General features: G+C 61.5%; 3 protein-coding genes across 15 annotated transcripts in view; 2 read left to right on the top strand and 1 right to left on the bottom strand.

Moving 5' to 3' along the window:
• The window catches only part of PRRC2B (proline rich coiled-coil 2B), a 75492-nt gene extending 70656 nt beyond the window's left edge, over positions 1 to 4836 (top strand). For 3 of the 6 annotated variants that reach the window (XM_036329284.1, XM_036329283.1, XM_036329287.1), the window contains 2 exons: positions 1337 to 1418; positions 2510 to 4836. In XM_036329284.1, the coding sequence (XP_036185177.1) occupies positions 1337 to 1418; positions 2510 to 2644 (217 nt within the window). In that variant the 3' untranslated portion in view covers positions 2645 to 4836. The remainder of the gene's footprint in view (positions 1 to 1336; positions 1419 to 2509) is intronic. The other 3 variants (XM_036329286.1, XM_036329289.1, XM_036329288.1) reach the window with 1 other exon arrangement.
• Positions 4837 to 7487: 2651 nt separating this feature from the next.
• POMT1 (protein O-mannosyltransferase 1) lies at positions 7488 to 21333 on the top strand. Of its 7 annotated transcripts, XR_004971106.1 has the most exons (22): positions 7488 to 7584; positions 8139 to 8289; positions 9333 to 9439; positions 9814 to 9864; positions 10219 to 10365; positions 11125 to 11236; positions 11560 to 11625; positions 11704 to 11797; positions 11901 to 12056; positions 12934 to 13064; positions 13420 to 13515; positions 14524 to 14616; positions 15114 to 15210; positions 16939 to 17031; positions 17266 to 17386; positions 17701 to 17798; positions 17914 to 18034; positions 18129 to 18277; positions 18769 to 18895; positions 19598 to 19775; positions 20244 to 20899; positions 21203 to 21333. XR_004971106.1 is itself a non-coding variant. In XM_036329301.1 (21 exons), exons 2-21 carry the CDS (start codon positions 8168 to 8170, stop codon positions 20416 to 20418), a joined length of 2334 nt encoding a protein of 777 aa, XP_036185194.1. In that variant the 5' UTR covers positions 7488 to 7584; positions 8139 to 8167; the 3' UTR covers positions 20419 to 21081. The 7 variants fall into 7 exon arrangements, 6 of the variants coding, with proteins under 6 accessions (XP_036185194.1, XP_036185199.1, XP_036185197.1 ...); XM_036329301.1 differs by lacking the exon at positions 21203 to 21333 and having other exon boundaries at positions 20244 to 21081; XM_036329306.1 differs by lacking the exons at positions 19598 to 19775; positions 20244 to 20899 and having other exon boundaries at positions 18164 to 18277; positions 21203 to 21330.
• UCK1 (uridine-cytidine kinase 1) lies at positions 21163 to 25678 on the bottom strand. 2 transcript variants are annotated; one of them, XM_036329307.1, is made up of 7 exons: positions 25468 to 25675; positions 25135 to 25294; positions 24355 to 24451; positions 24030 to 24172; positions 23848 to 23942; positions 22717 to 22765; positions 21163 to 22373 (listed from the first exon to the last, which is right to left on the bottom strand). In XM_036329307.1, the coding sequence occupies exons 1-7, from the start codon at positions 25573 to 25575 to the stop codon at positions 22192 to 22194; spliced, it is 834 nt and encodes a 277-aa protein (XP_036185200.1). In that variant the 5' UTR covers positions 25576 to 25675; the 3' UTR covers positions 21163 to 22191. The 2 variants fall into 2 exon arrangements, with proteins under 2 accessions (XP_036185200.1, XP_036185201.1); XM_036329308.1 differs by lacking the exon at positions 23848 to 23942 and having other exon boundaries at positions 25468 to 25678.
• Positions 25679 to 26437: the final 759 nt, after the last annotated feature.

Below are 26437 nucleotides of genomic sequence, written 5' to 3'. Positions count from 1 at the left end.
AGGCAGCAAAGCTCTGGGTCTGCCAACTTTCTCACCCCAGGGAGCGCATGTAGAGTTGGGAAGGCAGCATGCCCGGCTTCGGGCCCAGGGTCAGTGCAGTTGACTCCTGTTATGTGTGGGAAACGCCTGGGAACCGTCCTGTTGGTAAATGAGTTAGACAGACGTGCAGCTGGCAGTGCCCTGGGAGAGGCCAGCGGAGGCTCCAGCCCCACCAGGTCCTCTGGCCCGGTGCTCGGCCCGCTGCTCCTGGAGTGCGAGGCCTCGGCCTCGGCCCCTGCCGCTTCCTTCCATCCTTCCAGCCGCATTTCCAGAGAGGGGGATTTTTGTGAATTTTCCCCCATTTCATCTTTTCTGTTATTTTCACTCTCTTGGCTTCATTTATTTTTGTTAGTTCGCTGTATTGTCCGATCATATTTTTCACTTGGGCCAGAACGACAGCACTATCAGAAACCTGTGGACAGCAGCACAGAGCCGTGTGTGCCTGGAGGGAGGGAGGGGCGTGGGGTGTGAACAGGTGCTCAGTCTCCTGGGCAAACCCAGGGAACGGACCCGCCTGAACAAGAGCCGAGTGCGCCCACCGTGTGGGAGTGGCGGCCGCTGCCCTGGGGAGACTAGGAAGCATGACCCGTAGCTAAGGAGCCTTTGTTGTGCAGGTGTTTTCATGGGGGCTGGGAACGTGGTATGTTTTTATAGAGAAGCATTTCCCACTTTTTCTGGAAACGACTTCTGAGGCGTGTTCCGCCACACAGGCTCCCCCGCTCCGGTCCTTGGGGTGCTGTGTGCAAGACGGCTCTTCGGGAGCCGTGCTCCTGGGCACAGCCCGCTGTCCGGAGTCCTGGTGAATCTGCACACAGCGCTTCGCACACTTCCACCAGGAAATCATTTTTCACCAGCGCCTATTACCCTTCCTGGGAACACACTTGGAAAGGTGTTCTACAGTGTCGTTCCTTTTGGTGTCTCTCCACCCCCCACCCACAGAAAGGGGAGACTAGAAAACTACTGGGCGCAATTCCTAGGTTTAGAGACCTTTTATCTGGCCATAGAGTCACGTTGGTCCAGACCCTCCAAGCCCTGAGAGACTCTTGCTCCTCCTGTCCGTCCATCTGTCTGGCCAGTCTCTGCCCGCAGTGGCGACCTCGATCTCTCCCCCTGGGTGCCTCTCCCTGAGCTGCGTTGGAGGTGCCAGGGCGACTGAGCCCGCTCTTCCTCTGAGCTCGGCTGCCTGCGGTCTGTTTTCCTCCGCTGGGAGGTCTGCGAGCCGGAGCCAGGCCGCGCGCCGGGCTTGACTGCCTCCTGTGGTGCGTGTGTTCTCACCCCCTGCCTTTGGTTTTTTCAGGCCTAGCTCTGCTAGCCCCAGTGGGAAGCCCTCTGGATCAGCAGTTAACATGGGCTCTGTGCAGGGACACTACGCTCACCAGGTAGAAGATGGCTTTCCAGACCTCCAGCCCCGACGCTTAGGCCCGTCTCCAAGCGCCAAAAGAGAAGGGACTGCCCACCCCATTTGCGTGCTCCTCTTGTAAAGAGAGGCGTGCCCTAGCGCTTAGAGCATGGCGCCAGGGGCCGAGTCCTTCTGGCGAAGGCATTGCTCCTCCTGACGGGCGTCTGGATCCTTCCTTGTCCTGCAGAGAAGGGAGGATGCGGAGTCCCCGGAGAGGTGACGCCAGCAGGTGGACTAGCCTCCTAGCGATTCGGGCTGTGAAGGTGCTGGGACTGGGTTAGGTCTGTGGGTCAGCACTAGCAGTCGGGCGTGCGCGTGAGCGTGCGCATGTAGCCCTAGTAAGTGCCGTGTCTCGTCTGCCTGGCTGGGAGGGACCGCGATGGCGTTTCCTGGCCGTGGGGCACTGTTCTCCCGCTGCTCTGAGTACGGCGGGCTCCGGGGCTCGGACGTGTCAGCGCAGGCTTCTAGGTAGAGCAGCTCCTGGCTGGTGGAGGCGGAGGACTGGCCACTCATTTCACTTCTCCTGGCGTGGCTCCCGGGAGGGCCGCTCCTGGAGGAGCCTGGATTGAGCTAATGCTCATGGTGCGGGGCAGGTTGAGGCCAGTCACTCTGGTGCACTGCCCAGTGCTGACCTGCGAGTAGGGGGACCCTGATGTGAACCTGGGGAAAGGCTCGCGAAGGTCCGGGAGACCCACGCCTGCCTGAGGCCCCGCCCTCTGCAGACAGGCGGGTCTCGGGTTTTGTCCCTGTGGGCATGGGGTGCACTGATTTGGGAAGGTTCTTGAGTCGGCCTTAGCTGGGCGGCCTATGGAGGCCCGCGGGCACCGCAGAAGGCTGCCCGGAGGACCGGCGTCTTCCCGCCTCCGAATCACTGCACTCGGCGCCTGCGGGAGGGGACACAGCGCCACTGTGTCCTTCCTGGGAGAGTTGCGTCTAGTCTGTCCTCCACCGAAGGATGGACTCCTTAGGGTAGCTCTTCTCTGTGGGGCTCAGGAGCAGGAAGGGGGGCTGTGTAGCCACCGACGGCTGCTGTGTGAGGGTAACTGCTTTGTCCCGTTCATCTGTCCAAAGGCCAAGCCACGAGTGGATGAGAAGCCCGGCCTGGGAGCCGTGACCCTGCAGGAGGCCCCCTTGGCCGCCTCCCAGATGAAGCGCACAGGAGCCATCAAGCCTCGGGCGGTGAAAGTGGAGGAGAGCAAGGCCTGAGGCGCTGGCCTGGCCGCCTCACCGTGGGCAGAGCCGCCACTCCGTCAACCGCCTGGCCGGCCGGCAGAGAGAGATCCTCTCCACTCCTGACAGCTCCGACGTCCAACCAGCTTGCACCGTGGATTGTGGCATTGACCTGCTTGCTTTCATCCGAATCGGCAACAGCCCTTCCCGTCTCCTTCCCGCGCCCCGGGGCGGCCCTGAGGATGCGGCGCGGGCAGCTCCTCGTCCGGCGCTCAGTGCTGCCCCGCCCCGTCCCGCACGGTGGTGCGGCAGCAGGTCCTTTCCTTTGAAGCTTTTTGTTTTAAAAAGCAGCTAAAGCAGCCAAGGTTTTTACAGAGAAAGGAAAACAAAACACAAGCGATGTCTGTGTAGCTGAACTTTTACATGCTCTTCGCCAGCTCCCCGACCCCGTGTCCGGTAGTGTCTTCCCCTCCTGTTCAGTTTGATGCATCGCCGTGAGACGCCCTCCTGCTCTTCGTTGGTTAGCCTCTGCGGCCACACGAGGCACCGCACGAGCACCCCGGTGTCCGGCTGCACTCCGAAGCCCACGGGCAGCCCGTGAGCTGGGGTTTGCCCGTGAGCTGGGGTTTACGGAAGGGTTTCTGTCCCGGAGTCTAGAGCCAGGGACGTGCTGGCCGCTGGCCCTGCGGTGAAGCGCGGACACAGTCACTGGTGTATCCCGAGTTGGCCTGACGTGTGAGCAGGCAGCACCACGGCCCCACCCACCTCCCGCGTCTGCTCGAGGGCTCCGGCACCAAGGGCTGCTGTTTCACTCATGCCCTTTCCAAAAGCCTCCACCTTCCTGCACCTTTTTCCCGGACTCCCCCCCCCCCCCCCCCCCCCCCCCCACGCTGGGGCCTGCTGCAGGGCTTCCTGCTCCTCCCCTCCTAGCAGCAAGCCCAGGTGGTGGGACAGGGCGCCTGAGCTGAGCAGTGAGGTCAGCCTTTCCAGCTGCCAGCAGGTCCAAGGGGGAGGCTGTGTTGCAGGGCTGGCCGTGGTTCTGAACCGGCCTGGGCAGCCACCCAAGTCTGCAGAGCTGCCTCCAGCAAAATGCTCGCGTGAGCCATTTCACACTGCGTTTTGTTGTTTTTTAAGAACTAGAGTCGCCCCAGATTCTGTCATTCCGAGGAAAGGGAGGGGAAGGCTAGAGTTTTGTACAGGCCCTTCGAGGAACTAAGCAGCACCTACAGAGAGGGCGCTTGCCACTGGTCCCAGGGGACCTGGCTCAGCCCGTGTCCCTGTAGGTGTGTGCCGGCTGCTCAGGCTGCTTCTCAGCTCTGTCCAGGGTAGGACACGGGAGAGAGGGCCCTTGGGCTGCTGGAGCAGCTTGTGCTGTGATGACAGATTTAAGGACGGGATACCGCCTGGCAGAGCTCCCGTCTCACGACCTGGAGGCCAGTCTCCTGGGAAGAGCTTTACTGCTCACTTGGTCGCTTTCTGCACCCCCTCGCCTCCATCCTTGGACCTCACTGTTCACTGGCTTCTCTTCCCTTCATCTCCTGAATCTTTACTCTGGAGTCCTGTCCTCACTCTCCTGCCCCATGTGCTCATCTGCTCTGCCCCCACCCCCACCCCCCCACGAGAGCTGCTGTCTGCCCCACTCCCCGCTGCCCCCATCGCCCACTGCCCTGCAGGAGCCACACGCTCGCTGCCTGAACACCTGGGAACCCGACCAGACCCTCCCACCTGATTCGGGGGTCCGCTGCTTGTCTAAAGCAAAAAAGGTTTTCTCATTGTGAGACTCCACAGAACAGTCCTGGATGCTGTTACAAACTCAAGGTGTGCCCTCCTGGTGATCCTGACAGAGCGACAGTGCTTGTTTGAGGAAAAATAAAAACACGGGGTCACCTGCTCTCCAGCCCTTTTCTCTGCCCTGTATTTTCTACTCCCCGCCCCACCCCAATAAAACAGAAAACACTAGAATTTATTTATATGTATTGTTGTAGGTCTAGGTAAAGGAAGGAAATGTCCCACTGCGCTATTTATAGATGCGTCTGACTGACCTGTACAGGAAGGCCAGGAGCTGCATGTGACCCTCAGTGCTTTCTCCGCCTCGTGTGCCCAGCTGCGGGCGCTTCCCCCCGAGACATTTCCAGCTGGACTCGGGCAGAGGGTAGGCCCGGGCCTGTTGGCACCCCATCCCTTCCTTGGTCTGATTAAATGCAGTCTTTACTGCAGAGATGTTTTAAGGTGCAATCTCTTCCTTTCGCGTGGTTTTAGAGCTAAGCTCAAGGTAGTAGGACTTTGGGTCTTATTTTGGTTTCAAACCCCCCTCTTCAGAGCGCATAATCACGCAGAGGCCTCTGCCAGGGCGTTTTGGGGCCTTTGGTGGGAACAGGTGAAAACCCGAACTTACCTTTTCTGCTGCTGAGATGGGGGTGGTGTCCACGCCCTCGTGCACCTTTGCCTGCTCGTCACAGTCGCCCTCGGATGCTGGCAGCTCTGCCCGGCTGTTGACGGTGCAGCCGCCGTTCCGCACCAGGAGCTGACGTAGCGTCCGTCCAGCGTCGGCTGCTCAGTGGAGTAAGATCACAGCGTGTGGGGTCGTGTGTCTGAGAGGCGGCGTCCACCCACTGAAGATTCTCTGCCAGCTGTTCGGTCTGGTTTTCTTTACTGTTACTCACCCCTTCTGTCCACACTATTGTTTGCAAACTTGGAATCCATACACTTCTGGCTCCAGGTTCCTTAAGGGTAAAAACAAAGGATGACGGACACATTTCAGAAAAATCGGTTTGCCCACTTTCAAAGCTGTGGTCATCCCAGCCACTTCTCAGAATACTGCGCATCTTGCTACATACCGGCGTCCGTGCTCCGCTAGGCCCTCGCCCTCCTGCCTGCGGACCTGCCTCCTGGGTCACTGGTGAGATCTGTGACTGATGCTCAGAGCCAGAGGAAAGGCGTGCAGGTGTGAGGTCGTGGGGCAAACGGTACAGCTCCTCCCTTCGGACCGGCTCCCCTCCACCAAGTAGCTGCGCGTTGCCTCTCACCTGGACTTGTTCCTTCCACCTCAGAGCAAGCCTGGGTAGGAAGGTCGGCTGGAAGTGGCCTTCGACAAGGATACTTGAGTATTTGTGCTTTGTCGTGCTCTGATGAGTGGGACGTGCAGACTTCAGAAAGCCAGCCCTTCCGGTTTGAAGGCATGAGATGGACCTGACACAGTCCACCCAGGACAGGAGCGGCCCAGCGTTGGGGTCAGACCGTCTGTCCCCCGTCGAGCTCTCCACTCGGACCACCAGCGCGTATCTGGCCAGTGACCTTCCAGGCGCGTCCGACCTGCCGCTCCGTTCCACCCCGGGTGGGTGGCCTCCGGGGCCTCAGCGTCCCCAGGGCCCTGTCTTCAGCCTGTTGCAAAGCCTCCCAGGGGACCCTGTGCTGCAAGCTTCGGACCTCACGCCTTGCGTAGTGAAAAGGGTTTGGGGGTTTTTGTTCTTGAGAGGGGTTTTGTTTCCTTTTCTTTTGGCCTTTCCTCTGTCTGTCTTTTCATACAGACCAGATATTTGAAAGGGCAGGCGATGGCTGAAGGTGTGATGTGCAGCTTGTTCGTACATTATTTTGGGGAAGCTTTTGCCTTGGATGGGAAATGGAACCATGGGTTCACCAGGCTGGTGGCACACTCACCCCTTGCCCTTTCCCTCCGGTCCAGTACCTATTGTTTCTCCTTTCAAATATGTGATTGTACTAACTCTTTCCATATGAAAGAATTCTCCTTATTTAAATAAAAAAAAAGTTAAAAAAAAAACCCCACAACACCCTGAAGCTGGACATGCTTTCTCAGGCTGTGTCCCTGGGTTTTCTGTCGTTTTCCTTTGAGTTTGCATGTTAATTAGGAGTGACTTGACTGAGATGCCTTAAAGCAACACGGGAGAGGCGACTGAAGCCTGTGGGTTAGGGGCATTTTCCAGGTGGGTCGGCATTAGCAGCCCCCACTGTGGTGTTGGGTGCGCATGACATCTGCCTGCACTCGGCCCTCCCCTTGTCCCTGGAGAGGTGGGTGGTCAGAGGTGTCTGCTCTGCTGCTGGGCCTCCTGTCCCTTTGCTGGGAGCAGGAGCGGACTGCGCTGCACTTCAGTGGAGGAAGGAGGAAGGGCCAAGCCGCTCGGTTCTGCCATCTCCCGGGTGTGACTTTGAAGACCTCGTTTGTCACTGTTTCCTTAACTAGAACTGGACTCTCCCAGGACCTACCTTAGGGGGTAGTGAGGGTTCAAAGGATGGAGGCAACTGACAAATCGTTCCCAAGTAGGTTCAACGTGTCCCCGAGGACCCTGCCCCAGGCACGTTCCTTCGCAGCCCGGTGACGGGATAAAGGGGACACGGGCCAGGGTCTCCCCCGACACCGCCCTACGCCCTGCCCTCCCGCAGCGAGTCGGGTCAGTCGCCTCACGCCGGGGTGGGGTGACCAGCGTGCGGAACGGCCTCAGCAACAGCGAAAACGCAGCTGTTATGTCTGCAGCCGTCTGTCGGTCCGGGTTAAGGTGCACGTGGACGAGGGACCTGGCGAGTCCCCGAGGGTCATCGTCCCGGCCCCCGCGGTCCAGTGAGGACACACGGGTCCGCGCCACCAAGCGAGGGGCGGGTGCGGCCCTCTGTGTCGTGAAGCATGAGCGTGGGCTGCGGGGCGCGGGCCACAGAACGCCAAGCCCGTCCTGCTCGCCAGGAGGCGGCCGCCCCGCGCAGCCCGAGAGCCCACAGCCCCTGCGGCTCCCGCCCAGCGCGCACGCGCACCGCTCTCGCCTAGTGCGCACGCGCGGCGCTGCCCTACGGCCCCGCAGGCGCCGCGAATCAAGCGTCGAGCAGGGCGGTGGGCGGAGCTGAGTGCCGAGCGGCCCCGCCCCTCCCCGCCCCGCGCGTGCGCCCCAGGAGCCCTCAAGGTCCGCACCCCCTGGCGGGTCCCAGGCGCGGCCGGGCCGGGGGAACCGCTCTCCGGGGACGGAAGGAAGGTGAGTACGTGCGCGGCCCGCGGGCGAGCTGGGGCCCGAACGGGGGCGGGTGCGCCCGGGAAAGAAGGGGACACGGGGGGAGGTGACACTTTGGTGAAGAGTGGCCCGGGACTGGAGCAGCCTGCGGGGAGAGGGGGCGCCCGGGGAGAGGAGCGGGGTGTCCAGGGCAGACGTACCTTCGAGAAGTGGAGGTCCAGGGAGGGGGAAGCCCCCGGGTGAGAAAGGGGGCGCCAGGGGCCGGTGCTGCCCCAGGGGGGACGGGAAGGAGGCGCGCGGGGCAGAGGAGGCTCCGAGGCTCGGAAGGTGGAGGTCCCCGGCCGCGCTGCCCCGTGGGGAGGGCGGGAAGGCCCTTCCTTCATTCACAGCGTCCTCCCTCCCCCCACGGCGCTGGCAGGTGTTGCAGGAACGAGTGCTCAGTCTTGAGGTTCCTGCATGCCCACCGGCGGTGCCTCGGGCGCCTCCCGAGGGCGGTGCTGCCTGGCGCATCCGAGGTCCTCTTCACCGCCTCCGGGCCTTCGTGGTTGCCACCCATTTACTCTTGAGGCCTTTTCCAGGGACTCCTCGCGGCTTGCTCTTCGGCAAGATGTTGGGGTTTCTGCAGCGCCCCGTAGTGGTGACCGCGGATGTCAACTTGAACGTCGTGGCTCTGACGGCGGTGGGGCTGCTGAGCCGGCTGTGGCGCCTCGCCTACCCCCGGGCTGTGGTGTAAGCCAAACAGTGCCTGTTAAACAGCATGCACGGGAGAGGGAAATGCTGGGGTTCGGGGCAGTTAGAGGCGAGGCTGGTTTGTCCCAGGAAACCCCTGCAGAGCCCACGTGCCCAGTCCTGCCCTTGGGCCGGGGCAGGCGCAGCAGCCTCAGGGGACCATTTGAGACCCCGAGGTTGGCGGGCAGAAGGCTGAGGAATATGGAAGTGAGTCCTCACTGACCTTAGAGGTGTTCTCTGTTATAATGGGAAACGGTCCCTTTTATTAGTGAAGGGCTCTTTATTATCTGATACCTGTGTTCTTCTTTGTTTAACTTTTTATTATGGAACGCATCAAACATACACAAATACGGGGAAAATTGTATGATGACCCCCTCACCCCTATATTCATCACCCAGCTTCTACAGTTATCAACTCACGGGTGGGGGCCAGCTGCCGGCCCCAATCGGGCCGGGCTGCCTGGGGGAGGGGACACGGGAGATTGGCCAGCCCACCCGCCCCCTGGTCGAACTCTGGGTGGAGAGGACAATTTGCATATTAGCCTTTTATTATATAGGATAGCCACCCCCTCCCTGCAGTAGATTTTTGGAAGCAAATCATAGACATATTTAGTTCATAAGTAATTCAGTGTACAAGTGTCTCTTAAAGACCCAGATTCTTAATAAAACACAAGACCACAGTAGCATCATCACACCTCAAAACATGCACGGCGATTCCTTCGTGTCTTCACCTGAAAGCGTTTTGTCACAGTGGGTTCCTGCATGGAGCTGGTGGACACGGGGGTTGGCCTCGCGTCTGGGAGGCCTTTCAGGGGCCGGCTACCGGCACACCCCTAAGTCCAGAGCGAGGGAGACACACAGAGCCTGTGTTTCGGGGAAGGCTGTGTACACGTGTCTTCACACCTGGGGCCCCGACGTGGTTGGGGCGGAGATCGGACCCTTGCCGATCGCCCTGAGCCGTGTGGAAACACAGGAGTACATTTATGCTGGTGCCTTCCTGCAGCTCAGATTCACAGTGAAGTTCCGTGTGGGTTTGTTTTCCAGTTTCGATGAAGTCTATTACGGGCAGTACATCTCTTTTTACATGAAGCGGGTCTTCTTTCTGGATGGCAGTGGACCGCCCTTTGGCCACATGCTGCTGGCCTTGGGAGGTAGGAACCTTCAGGAGTTATAGGAGGGCCCGGCCGGCGTGGCTCAGGGTTTGAGCATGGACCTGGGAGCCAGGAGGTCACAGTTCGATTCACAGTCAGGGCACATGCCTGGGTTGCGGGCTTAATCCCCGGTGGGGGGTGTGCAGGAGGCAGCCGATCAATGAGTCTCTCGTCATTGACATTTCTATCTCTTGCTCCTCCCTTCCTTTCTGAAATCAATACAAAATATATGTCTTTTTAAACTTATACACGAACTTTCTTGAGGGCAGTGGTCATGTCTTATTATTTATTTACTGTTGCTTGCTGTTGGCCGCCACTGTTCGGCACTCCTGAAACATTGCTGAACGGATCGACGCTGATCAATCCTGTTTTAGGTTATTTGGGAGGATTCGACGGCAACTTTTTGTGGAACAGAATTGGAGCAGGTACATCTCATTTTCACTGCCCTTGCTAATTTGCATGTATTAGAATGGGGAGCTAGTGGTTTATTAATGTGAGTCCAGGGTGTGATCGATTGTCTGGGTACACGTGACAGACTTTCGAAAAACCTGGTAAACATCTTAGTGTTTAGTGACAATGATTCCTCTATGTCTCTTGGATGTACAAATCGTGTGTGTTGCCACAGGGTGTGCCGTTGACTAGCGAGCACATCTCAAAGGCGTGCTCACACACCAGTTCCCGATGAGGCCCCCAGTGTCGTGAACGCTCGTACTGGAGTCTGTGAGTGTGAAACTGTCTGCAAACACGGTGCGCTCAGCTCCGCTATGGTTGCGTTCCAGAATACAGCAGCAACGTGCCCGTGTGGTCCCTGCGCCTGCTGCCGGCCCTCGCAGGGGCCCTGTCGGTGCCGATGGCCTACCAGATCCTGTGGGAGCTCCGTTTTTCTCACTGCGCCGCCATGGGAGCCGCCCTGCTGATGCTCATCGGTAAGGCCTGGGCCTGGGCCGGCTCTGGTTGGTGCAGGAGGAGCCACGGGCGGGCCTTGGCTACGCTTCAGTGTGTGGCCCAGGAGAGCTTGGGGTTTAGTAGACGTGCCCCCCTCAGCAGCTTCTGCTCCTAGGATGGAAGGAAGCTCAGGCAGTTGGTCCACATCTGACTCTGGGGGTCACCCCGCTCTCAGGCTGGGGGCTATGGAGGTGGGTGGCCAGACTTCACGTTGTGGGGGTGGGGCCATATGAATTGGGGCTGTCCAGACAGGTGCCCGGGTAACGGTGAACACCTCCACCTGCACCCACGTCTGCCACTCCCTGATGGCCTGCCGGGTTCCACCACCACCCAGGCCCCGCCCCATGGCCATGGCAGAGGAGCTAGTGGGTATTCCTCAGACAGGGCCTTCCAACCCAGGTCTCCCAACAAATGAAGTGAACTCACATGCAAAGTCAGACCATCTGTAGAGAAAATGGAGGCCCTTTGCCAACATCAGGCCATAGCACGCACGGCGCCCACAGAGCTGGTATTGCTTCTGCAAATGAGAAAACGACAGAGAAGCTCCGTGACTTGCCCAAGGTCACACAGTCTCAGTGGGTGTGACTCCCCCTAAGAACTTGCCCTCGTGGTTGTGGAGACACCCCAATGCTGAACGGGACGTCCCGCCGTCCACTCTGAGCGACTGGGAGCGTTTGCTTTGTGGGTGTTTGATCTTCACGCCTTTGCTTCCTTCCAACACACACTGCTCCTCCCAACAGAGAATGCGCTGATCACGCAGGCCAGGCTGATGCTTTTGGAATCGCTGTTAATATTTTTTAATCTACTGGCCGTGCTGTCCTACCTGAAGTTCTCCAACTCCCAAAAGCACAGGTACGGCCCAGGGACCTGTCCTAATTAACGAGAAGGAAGAGTCTGGGCGGCCTGGCGACCCAGAACGGGCTGAGCCTTTTTGTCCGGGAGCGCCCGCTGGCTGTCTTGCAGCCACTCAGACCGGCCCTCAGCTCATGGCTTCATAAATGCATCCTCGTTTTCCTGTAACTTTAACTGGAGAAACGTTCTGGCCAAAAAGAGAACTCGCGGGCCGACGATGGGGCGGAGGGGGTCCATTTTCCGCGTCTCTGAAGCTCGGTCCCGGCAGCCACCCTCGGGATCTCGGGGACCCGTTCGCAGCTCTGCCTCCGTCCTGCCCGCAGGCCCTTCTCCCCGAGCTGGTGGCTGTGGCTGACGCTGACCGGAGTGGCCTGCTCCTGTGCCGTCGGGTGAGTCCGGCCGGGTCTGAGCAGCGCCTGCGCCCTCCTCGTCTGTCATTTTAACTTCCCCTCCATCCGTCTTTTCAGCATCAAGTACATGGGCATTTTCACTTACTTGCTGGTGCTCGGAGTCGCCGCCGTCCACACCTGGCACCTGATCGGAGACCAGGCTCTGTCAAACGTAGGGGAGCCTGCTGCGGGGGCACGCGGGGGGGGGGGGGAGACGGCATCAGGGGGGCGCAGTGGGAGCCTGCGTGCGAGGGGTGTGTCCCCCGTGTGCCCAGGTCTGTGTGCTGTGCCACGTGCTGGCCCGCGCAGTGGCTCTGTTGGTCGTCCCGGCCGTCACGTACCTGCTGTTCTTCTATGTCCACTTGACGCTGCTCTGCCGCTCCGGGCCCCACGACCAGATCATGTCCAGCGCGTTCCAGGCCAGCCTGGAGGTGAGAAGAGACCATGGGAGACTCGGTTTCCTATGTAAACACTGTTGGATGAGCCTCAGAGGGAGAGCCAGAGCGAGAAAGGAGGCCTGCGCCTTGGGACTGTAAACTGGTCTGCATGTCCCGAGGGTGCAGACATGAGCGGAGGGGTAGCTCCGTCGGTGTGACGCAGAGTGGCCCCGAGACCCCTGCGAGGTCCCACAGGCTCCGGGGGCCGCATGAGCCTCAGAGGACAGACAACTCGGCCTCATTCACACGAACTTTGCAGAAACAGTCAAATGCACCAGTTGAGGTGGTTGGAATTGTGGCCTGAAGTCACACCGACCTGTTCAGAAACGCTGGTGAGCTGCTTTCTCACCTCGTAAATGGACACAAGCCCTGCCTCCGAGGCGGCATGCCATCAGTGGTTCTGATCAGCGTAACACGACAGAGCTGTGTCTTATCTATACTAACAAAAGGGTAACGTGCTAATTAGACCGGACAGCTTCCAGACATCTTCTGGACAAAGCCACAGTTGCGGAGACTGAGGCAGAAGAGGTTAGAGGCGATCAGGCCAGCAGGGGAGGGCAGTTAGGGGCGATCAGGCAAGCATGCAGAGTGGTTAGGGGTGATCAGGCAGGCAGGCAGGCAGGTGAGTAGTTGAGCCAGCAGTCCTGGATTGCAAGAGGGATGTCCGACTGCCGGTAGTCGGACATCCCCTGAGGGGTTCTGGATTGGAGAGGGTGCAGGCCACGCTGAGGGACCCCTCCTCCCATGCACAAATTTCATGCACCAGGCCTCTAGTGTAATTATAATTGCCAGCACCCCAAATATGCTCCCAGGTTGGGGAGGGCTATGCAGGGGAACCCTGACTCTCACTTGCCCCTTTTGGCCTTTGTAGGGGGGGCTGGCTCGGATCACGCAAGGCCAGCCCCTGGAGGTGGCCTACGGCTCACAGGTCACTCTGAAGAGCGCCTCGGGCAAGCCTGTGCCCTGCTGGCTCCACTCCCACCCGAGCACCTACCCGTTGAGGTAAGGAAAGTGCTGTTTTATTAGAAGTTATAAAATGTTTGTCGTATTTTTTCTGTTACCAACTTTCACATTATGTGAAGAGGGTCGGGGAGACAGGGAATTGAACTCTTGGGTCTGATTGTCAGAGTCCTGGTATCTCTGCATGTAAACCAGTGAGAGGGCTCGCTGGGCGGAGGGCCCGGCACACCCGCGAGGCGGCCTCGTGACCCCACACTGGTCGTGTTCTGCCCACGTAAGGTCCAGTGTTCTGGCCCCTCTTAGATTTAAACTGTTTATCCTTATTTTCCCCTAACACCGTGCTGGGTAGTTTATGGAGCCCCCTGCAGACCCAGTCTTTGTTGACCCTCCCATGCAGCTACGAGAACGGCCGGGGCAGCTCCCACCAGCAGCAGGTGACCTGTTACCCCTTCAAAGATGTCAACAACTGGTGGATTGTCAAGGACCCCGGGAGGTGCGTACAGGTCCTGGGCCTTCAGGCCTGACCGCACAGTGGCTAGTGGGGCCTACACCATCCGCTCCTGCTCCTCCTGCCCATGCTCACCCACTCACCTGCTCCAGCTTCTGCCCGCCCTCCCCACTCACCTGTTCTAGCTCCTCCTGCCCGCCCTCCCCCCACTTACCTGTTCTAGCTCCTCCTGCCCGCCCTCCCCACTCACCTGCTCCCACTCCTCCTGCCCGCCCTCCCAACTCACCTGTTCTAGCTCCTCCTGCCCACCCTCCCCACTTACCTGTTCTAGCTCCTCCTGCCCGCCCTCCCCACTCACCTGCTCCCACTCCTCCTGCCCGCCCTCCCCACTCACCTGTTCTAGCTCCTCCTGCCCACCCTCCCCACTTACCTGTTCTAGCTCCTCCTGCCCGCCCTCCCCACTCACCTGCTCCCACTCCTCCTGCCCGCCCTCCCCACTCACCTGTTCTAGCTCCTCCTGCCCGCCCTCCCCACTCACCTGTTCTAGCTCCTCCTGCCCACCCTCCCCACTCATCTGTTCTAGCTCCTCCTGCCCGCCCTCCCCACTCACCTGTTCTAGCTCTTCCTGCCCGCCCTCCCCACTCACCTGCTCCCACTCCTCCTGCCCGCCCTCCCCACTCACCTGCTCCCGCTCCTCCTGCCCGCCCTCCCCACTCACCTGCCCCTGCATGTCGAGGCCAGTGGGGCCCTGTGTCCCTTTCCCCGAGCGGGCGCTGAGCAGGTCTGTGTGAGAGAGGGATCTCTGAGTGGGCCCCGCGGTGTTCGTAGGTAGCACAGAGCAGTCCAAGTGTGAAGGTGGCAGACGGGACCATGTTTGGAAGCTTGGAAAGTTGGCCATGGGTTTCAGAAACGAGTTCAGTGTCATGGCTGTTGACACGAACTCACCTCGTACAAGGGACAAACTGGTTGGGCGGCTGCACATTCCCAATGGTCCCCCTGGGAGCACCCAGAGCCTCGACACGACCAGGTGACGTGCGGCTCCTGTCTTCCCAGGCACCAGCTGGAGGTGAGCAACCCGCCGAGGCCCGTGCGGCACGGGGACGTGGTGCAGCTGGTGCACGGCATGACCAGCCGCCTCCTCAACACGTGAGCCCGCCCGCCCTCCCTCCTCCCAGCTCCCAGCTCCCAGCTGTGCTCACCTGCACTCCCCGAGGGAGGGGACCCAGGGCGGCAGCTGAGGGGAGCAGAGGGAGGGAGACGGCTGTAGTGAGGGGCCAGGTGAGGGGAGAGCAGCCAGGCTCGCGTTCTCAGGGTGCAGTGGGGCTCCTCCACCAGTGGCGTCTCCGCTGTCAGTGAGCCCAGCAAGACTGGGACTGGGGTTCAGTGGGGCAGGAGTGTGGGGACATGTTTGCTCTCAGCCTCTGAGCAGCCCCTGTATTTCGGGGGCTGACCGCCCCTCACTACACCACCACCCAGCGTCCCCGGGCACTCGCCATACTTCCCGTCAACGTGAGCTGGCACCCTTGGGTCAGAGCGACTACAGGACCCTGCCCCTTAGGCTGAGCTGGCTCTGTTTCTGAAAAGCGGCTTTTCCCCTTAAAGAAACAGCTGAGGAATTCTGTGAGCATTGTTTGGTGTTGCAGGCACGACGTGGCAGCCCCCCTGAACCCCCATGCGCAGGAGGTGTCCTGCTACATCGACTACAACATCTCCATGCCCGCCCAGAGCCTCTGGAGGCTGGTGAGTCGCGGACACTGCGGAGACGGGGAGTGACCACCGTCAGCACACGCACCTTCTAACAGGACGTTGGAAGCCGCCGTTTAGCATGATCCAGGTTCAGGGGTAACCTGGGAAGGGATGCGGTCATCAGAGTTCGTGGCTGTTTTTACAGGGAGCAGAGACTTCCACAGACCATGGGTCTGGGGGCGCTGGTATCAGACAAACGGTTCGCAGACAGTTGGTAAATGCTTGCTGCTGGGCTCTGTGGTTCTGCCAGGAGGAGGCGCCTCTGGCTTCGTCACTTAGTGTCAAGACCAGGTCACTGAGCCCGGGTCGGGGCTCCAGCACCCTCGTCACCCAGGAGCCTTGGTCGGCCTGGCCTGACAGGAACACCTGCCCTGTCACAGGCTCCCCTGGGAGAGGCCTGGCCCTCGGGCGAGTCCTGGGGCTGCCCCTTCCCAGGGCAGCTGGGATAGTGACCGCCTTCCTCCGAGCGACCAGGGCAACATGGCCCTTTGTACAACGAGTCTCGCTCTCCAGGATGCAGGCAGTGTCCTAGGAAAGGTGGCGGGGAACGTCCTGGTGTCCTGGACATTGGCTGTCTGAGTTCAAGGGCGTGAGTTGAGTAATGGCACTGGGATCGCCTCCCCGAGGCTCCTGCAGCGGCAGCTCCCCACTCAGCCCCGTGTGTTCAGTGGTGTGAGCTGCATGTCCAGTGCACTGAGTGTGGCTGGTGGCCCTCAGCAAGGCGGGGGCTGCTTTTCCATGTCTGTGCCCAGCAGCACCTCTCCTCCCCCTTCACATGCGACAGACGTCCATGTGCTGTGATGTTCTCATGCACCGGCTTCGCCCGCCTCTCCCCTGGCCTCCCGCCTCCACGGGAGTTGTTTGTGCCTGTTCTGTGACATCGGGAGCTGTCCCAAGAGTCCCAGGCCCTCCCGCTGCTGCTTGTCGCGGGGGTCTCCTCGTTGATCCCTCTCCTCCTCCTCAGTCCCTGCTGGTGGCCCCGTCAGCCCCACACAGAGCAGGGGAGGCAGGCTGACCGCAGTGCGGCCCCTACACCACCTCACGGCGCCCTCGCGAGGCCACAACAATGCCAAGTGCTCCTTAGATGTCAGTTGTTTATTACCCGATGTCAGGAGTCCCCTGGGACAGCAGCTTTCAGGGACGGTCTCTAACCTCCATTGCTCCATCTTTGCATCTGGGCCGAGCTCTAAGCCCTGTGGGTGAGCAGGCATCCCAGAAGCGCAGGTCTTTGGTCTCTGCCTGAAGGCTGAGCTGCTGCTGCAGGAGGCACTGTGCCCCCAGGCTCAGCTCGCTACCCCCAGGCTCAGCCCGCTACCCCCAGGCTCAGCCCGCTACCCCCAGGCTCAGCTTGCTACCCCCAGGATCAGCCCGCTATCCCCCAGGATCTGCCCGCTACCCCCCAGGATCAGCCCATTGGCCCCACAGGATCTGCCCGCTACCCCCCAGGATCAACCTGCTACCCCCCAGGATCGGCCCGCTACCCCCCAGGATCAGCCCACTGGCCCCCCAGATCAGCCTGCTGGCCCCCCAATCAGCCCACTAACCCCAGGATCAGCCTGCTGGTCCCCCAGATCAGCCTGTTTGCCCCCCAGGTCAGCCTGCTGGCCCCGGATCAGCCCACTAGCCCCAGGATCAGCCATCAGTTTCAGCGCGTGGCTGGCCTCGCCTTCCTGTTGAGGGAAGCCGGAGAGGGCTATGTAACAGGCAGGTCTGCTCTCACAGGACATCGCGAACAGGGAGTCGGACGCTGAGATCTGGAAGACCATCCTGTCGGAGGTGCGCCTCGTGCACCTGAACACGTCCGCCATCCTGAAGGTAAGGGCTGCTGCCCGACCCAGAGCCTGCATCTCGGCCCACAGATCTGTGCGCGGCTCCCGACCGAGCCTGCCCTTCCCCGGACTTTCGTGCCAAGTGGGTGCTATGTTTCCACTGAAGGGGGGGGCCTTTCTAAGTCCTCAGAACTGAGCCTTGACATGAGGACTTTCCGGAGCCCTGGCCGGGATGAGCCAGGGCCTGGCTTGCCCCTCACGCCCTCGTCCCGTCTTGCAGCTGAGCGGGGCCCACCTCCCTGACTGGGGCTTCCGGCAGCTGGAGGTGGTTGGGGAGAAGCTGTCCCGGGGCTACCACGAGAGCGCCGTGTGGACCGTGGAGGAGCACCGCTACGGCAGGAGTGAGTCGCTGACCCACGGGGCCCCGGTGAGAGGCGGCACAGCTCCCACGCTCTCGCACACCACACGCCCCTCCCATGCCCGCTGAAGCTGCCAACAGCCAGGGGGTTACCCTGCGGTCGACAGGCAGTGTGAGCCGAGCTCTCACAGGTCCACAGACCCTAATTTGTCGGTAGTTTCTCGGGGAAACAGAATGGGACGCCGCCAGTCGCCGTGGGGTTTGGAAGGCAGGGAAGCCGCCTGCGCCGCGCCCACAGCTGTGCCCAGCTCCTGACCTTAATCTGCTCTGTTCTTTCGGGCCTCGTGTGTCCGTCAGGCCAGGAGCAGAGGGAGAGGGAGCTGGAGCTGCACTCGCCAACTCACGTGGACGTCAGCAGGAACCTGAGCTTCATGGCCAGATTCTCGGAGCTGCAGGTGACGTGGAGCGGGAGGCGGGAATGGAGGCTGTGGAGTCCTCACTTCCCCAAGTCAGTCTTTACCTGGGACCTGACGCAGTGGAAGGAGTGTGTCCGTCTGTCCCGCCACCCAGCCACCCAGCAGGCCACGTTGCCAGGCCCCAGTCAATCCGATGGAGACCGGAAGCGCGGCTCCCTGGTCTAGATGTGCCCTTAGACGAGCTGACTGGAGCCCCTGGGGCCGGCCACCAGCAGGTTGGAATCCAGGTCTCCTGCTGAGCCCGCCTATCAGGCCGCACTGCCTCCGTGGCGCCTTGCAAATGAGCTTGAGGTTGGGCCCCACGCGCAGGTGCCTGGCTGCCTGACGGGCTCTGGCTGTTGCAGTGGAGGATGCTGACGGTGAGGAGCGACGACTCGGAGCACAAGTACAGCTCCACGCCGCTGGACTGGGTCACCCTGGACACCAACATCGCCTACTGGCTGCACCCCAGGACCAGTGTAAGCAGCGCTGCGCCGTGGCCTTCATCCCCTCTGCTTCCCGCCGAGTGCTGGCTCCTGGGCTGGCCTCAGAGCCGAGGAGCGAGGACGCGTGTGCGTGGAAGGAGGCGGCCCTCTGCTCTGTGGCCGCGCTGCGCCTTCCCTGCTGTCCGGGCACGGCCCCTGCGCGCAGCAGGCAGAGCTTCCTTCAGGCACCTGTTGTCGCTTCCCCCAGGGAAGGCGGCAGAGCCCGCTCAGCCATGGCTCCTGCGACGACACGAGCTAACGATGCTCACGTCCTCCCGGCCAGAGCTCGCCGAGCAGTCACTCGCAGAGCAGGGCCCCGGGCACACCCTTAGCTCTGCGTTGCTCTGTGCGAGTCCCTCTGGGAGCCGCCTGCTGTTGAAGACAATCGCGGCTCCTGATTGTAGGAAACTCCGCACATCCTAGAAAGGGCCTCGTCAAGAACAGGCCCCATGGAGGCTGTGCTGATGGCATCTCCGTCCTTGTAGGCTCAGATCCACCTGCTGGGGAACGTGGTGATCTGGGCTTCCGCCGGCCTCGCCACCGCGCTGTACGTCCTGCTCTTCTGCTGGTACCTGCTCTGCCGCCGGAGGCGTGTCTGTGAGCTCCCCGAGGGTGCGTGCACGCTCTCCCCGTTTCTCCTCCTCCTACTTCTGACCAGAGCTCAGCTCACCAGGAAGCTCTGCCTTTAGGTGGCATCTTTGTTTCTGCATCCAGGGGCGTAAATTATTTTTGTCTCCCCAGAGACAAAATGTTGCATTCAGCCCCCACGTGACCTTCGGGGCTTCTCCAGGGAGGTGCAGGCACTGGGCAGGGAGGTGCAGGCACTGGGCAGGGAGTGCAGGCACTGGGCAGGGAGGTGCAGGCACTGGGCAGGGGTGGCTGGTGAGCCCAGGGCAGAGCCGCCATGAGTACCCAGTGGAGGGTCTGGTGTTTGCTAGTAACAGAAACCCACTTAGCACCATCTTCAAACAGAAAAGGAATGAGCCCCAGGACAGGCAGGGTCCCGAGGCACCTCCTACTGTGGGGCTCTGGGAACTGGTCCATCCTCCCCACTGGACAGGCAGCCAGCCCCTCAGCTCCCCGAAGTCGTACTGACCAGATAATCCTGAGACACGGGACCTTGACAAGCAGCAGAGGCTGGGCCTCCCGCAAGGGCTGGTATTTCTCAGAGGAGGGACCGTGAGGACCCAGCGGGTGCTGCAGGGGGTTCTGAGGACCAGTCTGTTCTTCCTCCAGCGATGGGGGGTGGGGGGGAATGGAGAGCTGAGCCTGCGGTGACTTAGGGTCAGCGGTGGCCTGCGCCATCCTCCCCAGATTCCTGGCTGCGCTGGGTGCTGGCCGGGGCCCTGTGTGCCGGCGGCTGGGCGGCAAACTACTTCCCGTTCTTCCTGATGGAGAAGACGCTCTTCCTTTACCACTACCTGCCCGCACTCACCTTCCAGATCCTTCTACTGCCTGTGGTCTTGCAGCACATCGGCGAGCACCTGTGCAGGTCTGGGCCATCACAGTGTGAGGGGCGGACTGGGGCCCTGGGGTCGAGGATGAGCCTGCACAGCCATTGGGGTGGGAAGTGGGTCTGTGGTCCAGACCAGGAGGAAGGCGAGCAAGGGGAACCTGAGGGTGGGGAGGGTTCTCGGACGGCCGTATTGGCCCGTTGGCAGGTGCAGAGGAGGTAGACCGGGAAGCGGTGTAACCTGGGGCGGGCTGGGCGCCTGGAAGCCTCGAACGGGGAGAGGGGGAGGGGGGAGCCGTGATGCGTGGGGTTGGCGTTCAGGTGGTGCGGAGGCTTGGAGACGCGAGCAGTAGGCCAGCGAGGAAGGTCATGCTCAGCGCCAGGCAGGCTGTGACGGGCACGGCGGGGGGGGCGGGGGCGCAGGCGGAAGAGGCCAGGTGCTGAGTGCGGCAGCCACAGTGGGGCAGAGCCACAGGAGCCACCTGCGCTTTGCTCTGGCGCCCACAGGTCCCAGCTCCACAGGAGCCTGTTCGGCGCCCTGGTGGTGGCGTGGTACTCGGCCGCCTGCCACGTGTTTAACATGCTGCGCCCACTGACCTACGGGGACAAGTCGCTGTCACCCAGCGACCTCCAGGCCCTTCGCTGGAAAGAGAGCTGGGACATCCTGATCCGCAAACACTAGCAGGACTGGCACGAGACATCCGGGGTCGGGAACGGGACCGGGACCGGGACACGCTCGGGGGAGCTGGCCAGGCCTGGCGGGGGCTCTCCTCTGGTCCCCTTCACCTTAAGCACCTTATTATGCGGACAATAAAGAACACGCTGTGCCCACAAATCCCGGGGCCCTACACGGGGACACGTGTTGAGTGGCTAGTGTGGGGCTTGGCGACGGAGAGATGGCGGGGAGTGGGAGTGACGGGCATGAGGGTCAGACCAGACGGGCCGGTCTTGCTAACAGACACGCCTGGTCCTCCCTCCCGAGCACCCGCTGGCCCCGAGCTAGAGCCTCTGCCCCGGGGGGCCTCTAGGCTTTGCCCGGAACAGCTGAGTGTCATTTGCCACTGGGCCGGCCGGGCAGGGCCTGTCTGAGTGAGGCGGTAACCCTGTGTCAACCCCCTCGCTGACTGCACACCCGTGAGGCTAACGAGCAGCGGACAGTCAAGGTGTGTCATCTGTTCCTTGTCCTGAACTCGCCTTTGGTGTAATTAAAAAGGGACCACTGCCCTGGCCAGCTTGGCTTAGTGGAGAGAGCGGCAACCTGCGGAATGAAGGGTCCCAGGTTCCACTCCGGCCAAGGGCACATGCCTGGGTTGCGGGCTCCATCCCCAGTAGGGGGCGTGCAGGAGGCAGCAGATCAATGATTCTCTTCTCCCTTCCTCTCTGAAATCAATAAATAATATTTTAAAAAATAATAAAAAGGGACCACTGGCATTCATATTGGTTATTTATTGATTCTCTCCCCGAAGGGCACAACACGCTTGACGAAACTGTGAGTCACCAGCAGCCGGCCACAGCTCAGCCGATGTCAGTTGTGTGACCAGCTACTACTCCATAGAAAGAACTCGGAGTGCCGCGCAGGTTAGCACAGTGATGGGGCAGGACCCCTTTAACACGTGGCCACCACGTGGGAAGGAAGACACTCCAGGACGACACAGGCCACGGGGGCTTGGGGCATGGACTCAGTGAGGGAGGGAGAGGGGCTGGCTTTGGGCCACAGCACTCGCTCATGCCTCCAGGTCCAGCATATTCCTTGGCTAGAGGTGGGACAGCACCCTGGGCTCAGGGTCCCCTGGTGGACACTCCCCAGCAGGGGCCGGGCAGGCTTGGGGCTGGGTGAGTGGGTGTCCCTGCTTCCTGTCTGGTGCTGGTTAAAAACATGCCTGTCCCCAAGGCTCCTTCCCCGCCCTGCCCTGGAGCCCAGGCCAGGAGAAAGGCCTCGCTGGCTCCTCAGGTCAGGTCAGCCTGTCGCAGGCTGGATCACACCCACTGCGGGTCACGAAACGGGATTACCAGCTCACTACACGGTGTTGGGAAACAGAATAAAACAGAAAACATGGGACGTACAACATAAAAAGGGGAGGTATTTTCACACTGTCAGTCGCACATGTGAGAACTGATCACACCAGAGAAACTCGCCGTGAGACCAGTCAGAACACTGAGCACGGTGTCCAGACGTCCCTCCTCCCCCCACAGCGCGGCCCCGTGTCCCCGAGTGAGCATCACAGGCTGCCACGCGCCCTGTGGCATTTCTCAGTGACCTGGCCTGCCTACCCTCCTCACCACGAGGGAGCAGGTGCAGACACAGCCCCCACCCCATTGTACTGGGTGGGACCCCGCGTCCAGGGCCCCGGTACTGAGGACACTGACTCATGGGACCGTCCCAGACGCGGAGAGGAAGCAGCAGGTGTCTGGGGGCAGGCAGGCACCTCCGGGCCTGCGGGAGGCACACCCCTCCTCAGTGCGGCCTGCTGCTGGACTCCAGGTGCGACCGTTTGCCGACAGCCAGCACCGCGGAGTGGTCTCCGGGCTCAGGAAACGTCCTCTTGCAGCTGCGCCCGTTGGCCCCTCCACGGTGCCACTTGCAGATGTCCCCGTTCAGAATGTCCTGGATGTGCTGCACGATCAGGTTGATGGCGACTGCGGCAGAGACAGACGAGCGCGTCAGCCGCACGCGCCCTCCACCCCGTCGCCCGTCTGTCCGGCACCGGGTCTCAGCAGACGGAACACACGGCCAGGCCCGGACACCACACTTGCCGGCTGGGCCAGCGAGGACTTCTGCTGGCCTGGGGCCTGGTTAAAGGACTTCCTGCTAACAGTGGTTCCTCAACAGTTTTCTCTACTAGTAGCTATTTTCCCACCAGCTTTATTGAGGTGTAACTGACAAATAATGTAACTGTCAGCGACCAGGGGGGATGGGGCAGTGCCTGCCTTGGGGCTCTGGGCGGAGACGGTCTGGCAGCCCATCAGGCCTGGTTCTTACCCATATTGTCCACCCCTCGGGGGATGATCACATCCGCATACTTCTTTGTCTGCAACACAAAAAGGAAGATCTTGTAAGAATCTGTCCACCCCACCCTCCAAGGTGCCATCCAGTAGAGGAGCAAGCCTTGAGGTGCCTGGATTCCTGGGTCACAGGCAGGAGGGGGCAGAGGGCAGTTATCAGCGAGGTGTGAGGACGGTGGAGCACCGCAGCAGGAGGTGGCCAGGCAGCCAGGAGAACTGGTATCTCCTGTATCTCTGAAATGCTGTGCTCTGCTTGATGCTACCAATAGAATAGTCTCGAGGACAGTTCTCTGTGCTAACAACTTAATTCACTGGGCCAAGTGGAGCGTGGCATCCTCCACCCGTGCTTCCTCTGCAATCGGGGCCCTTCTGCAAGAGCCCTGGACGAGTGGCAGGTGCGCAAGGTGCACTGCACATGAGAGCAGCCGCGGTGCAGCTGCCAACATGCCGGGCATCGCTCACTCTTGCCAGCCCTGTGCGAGGGAGGGGCAGGGCTGCTGGGGACACACCTGAACCAGGCAAAGCACAGGGAGGGGAGGAGAAAACGGTGCGGCCCCGGGGATGGACCTATGAACCGTCTGGTGCTGGCGTGTGAATGTGGGCCAAGGAGACATGTTACAAGAGATGCGCCACCGAGGCAGGAGGGACAGCCTGGGCAGCTGTGTCTGCAGGTAGTGGACCTGCCGGAGGGCCAGGCGCGGCTCCCCTGGCCGGCTCACTGCTGAGCGGACTGGAGGCGGAGGCCAGCAAAGGGGGTAAGCAAGATAGCCCGTGCAGTCAGATGACGAGAAGCCCCCTGGGAACACAGGAAGCAGGCCCGAGGCCGGGAGCAGAGGGGTCTCGGGGTCATCCTGCACAGGCAATCCCGGTGACCAGGGCAAGGCCTGAAGCAGGAGGGAGCCGGTGAGGATACCGGGAGTGGCTTTTCTAGGCAGAGGGAGCAGCAGGGCAGAGGAGGCCTGGAGAGCTGGGCACGCCCTGGGCATATGGGCAGTAGCTGAATCTCCATTTATAATCGGACGCGTGCCTCCCCGCCAGCTCCCAGAACCAGGCATCGTGTCTCTGGAGGGAGAAAAGGCAGGCATTCCCAATGAAGCGCAGGCGGTACCGGCAGGCAGAACTCCTCGAAGGCTGGCTTGACGAAGGTGGTGTACTGGGTCAGAATCTGCTCCAGGTCCCTCCCGCGGTTCACGTCTCGGAGAACTGCAGCGACAGGAGCCAGGAGGCCGCCGTCAGACCTGGAAACGACCGCCTAGCCTCGGCCCGGGACAGGGAGGCCGAGCGCCTTACCTCTTCTCGACAGCCTGACGTCAGAGTCCGTGTCCACAAAGAGGCGCAGGTGGAACATGTCCCGGATCTCCTGGCTGTAGAAGACCAGGATGCCCTCAAACAGGACCACGTCCGCCGGGTACACCACCGTGGTCTCCGGTAACCTGCAGGTGAGAGCAGGGAGCGGGCCCTGCTGGAGACAGGGTCTCCCGGGCACTGACTCCACCGAGGAAACATCACGGTGGGAGAGGGGTGTCCACAGAAACCCATGGGTCAGGCCTGCCGCGGGCGGTCTGTAAGCCCCGGAGGGGACGCCCTAAGTGCCTCCCAGGAACCACCTGCTCACCTCGAGTGGGTCACAAAGTCATAGGTTGGGACCTCGACAGTTTTGCCCTCCACGATGTTTTTCAGAGTCCTGTGCATCAAGTCATTGTCAAAGGCATCTGCAGGGATGGACAAAAGGCAAGACGGTCCAGGCGTCCTGTGCTGGGACGGGGCTTCCTCGGCCACGGTGGATGCTGGCGGTCCTGCTGGTGGTCCTGGGACCTGAGGGACGCCTGGGCCGGCAGTGGCCTCTACAGCCTCCATCTGCAGAGCCCTCTGCAGTCCTGCACCCACTGATGGCCCTGTCCTTGCTGACCCCAGCAGTGCCACTGCCCAGGCTGCTGTCCCCGGAAAGCAGGAAGCTGGGAGTCGGCCGCAGCACGGATCTGTGGGTCGTGGCGGGCAGGGCAGGCTGGCCTCCTCGGGCCATGACCCTCCCCACCCCTCCAACTGCCACCTGTTCCCCTGGCCCCCGACCAACCAGGAAACAAAGTTTCTGGGTCTGGGCTCTGCTTCCCTCTGCAGGCCTCTCAGGAGCTGTGCCCCAGGCAGCGGGCAGGTCAAGGCCGCAGTGGACAACGGGGTGTGCAAAGGGCCCCGTGGGGAGGTGAGTGGACTTCTCCACATCACAGGGCAGGGGTGGGGGTCCAAAGGCGCTCCCGCTGCCTGGCTTCCACCAGGGTCCAGGGCCCAGCGCCCACTCCACCTCGGGTGCCTGGGCAATTGTATGGGCCCCGCTCAGCGCTCCTGGGCCCCGACCCGGCCGCCCTCCCGCCCTCCGCCCGCCCAGGGCCAGACCTACCTGGGTGGTCGAAGTTGTACTGTCCCTTCAAGGCCTTGGCCTTCTGCTCCGCCGTCAGCACCTTGTAGAACCTGTCCTGGCTCAGGATGACCACCTTCCGCTGCCGGTGGTCCACCTCGTTCTGCCCCAGCAGCTCCATGATCTTCTCACACACCGTGGACTGGGGCACGGACACAGGGCGCGCTGACTCGGGACCGCACGTTGCCGGCGCTGGACACGGACCCGCCCGCCCCCGCTCCGCCCCCTCCCGCAGCCCTGCCCCGGTTCCCTCCCCGACGGAGACGCGCCCCGGTCGCGGTGCCGCGCAGACCCCGCCGGGCCGCTCGCCCTCACCTTGCCGCTGGCGGTGCCGCCGCTCACCCCGATCAGGAAGGGCCGCTGGCGAGGCCGGTCCGCCTCGGGCGTGGCGCCCCCGCAGTCGTCGCCTGCAGGCGAAGCCATCTGCGGCGCCGCCGGTCCGCATCGGGTTCCTCGCCGCGGCCTCCTCCCCAGACCAGCCGGCCGGACCGCCCCCTCGCTAAGGTCGGAGACGCCCCCTCGGAGCTCCACTTCCGGGAGCGGCCGGGAGGCGGTGGGCGCGCGGGGCATGGCGGGAGTTGTAGTCCGAGGAGCCGAGCCAGCCCAGCTCTTCGGCGGTGCCCCCGGCGTCCGCGGCTCTGCGTGCGCGTGTTGGCTCCGGCGCGCGGTGGGCAAATGTCACGGGATGGCCCGTCGGGGAGAGTGGCCAAGGGGCTTGGCCTCCTGAGCCTGTGGACCTGGACAGAGGGAAGCTGATGAGGGGGCAGCCCAGCCAGGGCAGTATGAAAGCCACCCCCTAACTGAGAGGACATACACAGGCACTCAAGACAGGACCATTCACCGTTCACAGTGAGCCTGGCCAGGTTAGGGTTGGGCTAGGGTTAGGGTTAGGGTTAGGGTTAGGGTTCTGTAATGTGGTTAGGGTTAGGGTTAGGGTTCTATAATATGGTTAGGGTTAGGGTTAGGGTTAGGGTTCTGTAATGTGGTTAGGGTTAGGGTTCTATATTGTGGTTTGGGTTAGGGTTAGGGTTCTGTAATGTGGTTAGGGTTAGGGTTAGGGTTAGGGTTCTGTGTTCTGGTGTTTGCTCTCCTGGTCTGAAATTACCTTGGGTCAGGTTTAGGGTTAGGGTTAGTGTTTATGGTTAGGGTTAGAGTTAGGATTAACCCTAACCCCTAACTCTAACCCTTAACCCTAACCCTGGGTCGGACACGTGCAGAAACCCCAAGCGGAGAAACTAACATAAAGAATGGTGCACACCTGGGGACTTCCAAAGGGACCCCAGGG

Source organism: Myotis myotis, unplaced genomic scaffold, assembly GCF_014108235.1.
Source record: "Myotis myotis isolate mMyoMyo1 unplaced genomic scaffold, mMyoMyo1.p scaffold_m19_p_12, whole genome shotgun sequence".
Lineage (NCBI taxonomy): Eukaryota > Metazoa > Chordata > Mammalia > Chiroptera > Vespertilionidae > Myotis > Myotis myotis.
Note: the sequence above shows the minus strand (reverse complement) of the source record. Positions and strands in the feature narration are given on the sequence as shown.

Excerpts from the sequence above, each read along its gene's own strand:
- POMT1 (XM_036329301.1), top strand. The coding sequence starts at position 8,168 with ATGTTGGGGTTTCTGCAGCGCCCCGTAGTGGTGACCGCGGATGTCAAC. Across the intron at positions 13,065-13,419 it reads CCGAGCACCTACCCGTTGAG|CTACGAGAACGGCCGGGGCA; the intron begins GTAAGGAAAGTG and ends CCTCCCATGCAG. Across the intron at positions 17,032-17,265 it reads ACACGTCCGCCATCCTGAAG|CTGAGCGGGGCCCACCTCCC; the intron begins GTAAGGGCTGCT and ends CCCGTCTTGCAG.
- UCK1 (XM_036329307.1), bottom strand. The coding sequence starts at position 25,575 with ATGGCTTCGCCTGCAGGCGACGACTGCGGGGGCGCCACGCCCGAGGCG. Across the intron at positions 23,943-24,029 it reads CGTCAGGCTGTCGAGAAGAG|TTCTCCGAGACGTGAACCGC; the intron begins GTAAGGCGCTCG and ends CTGTCGCTGCAG. Across the intron at positions 22,766-23,847 it reads TCGAGGAGTTCTGCCTGCCG|ACAAAGAAGTATGCGGATGT; the intron begins GTACCGCCTGCG and ends TTTGTGTTGCAG.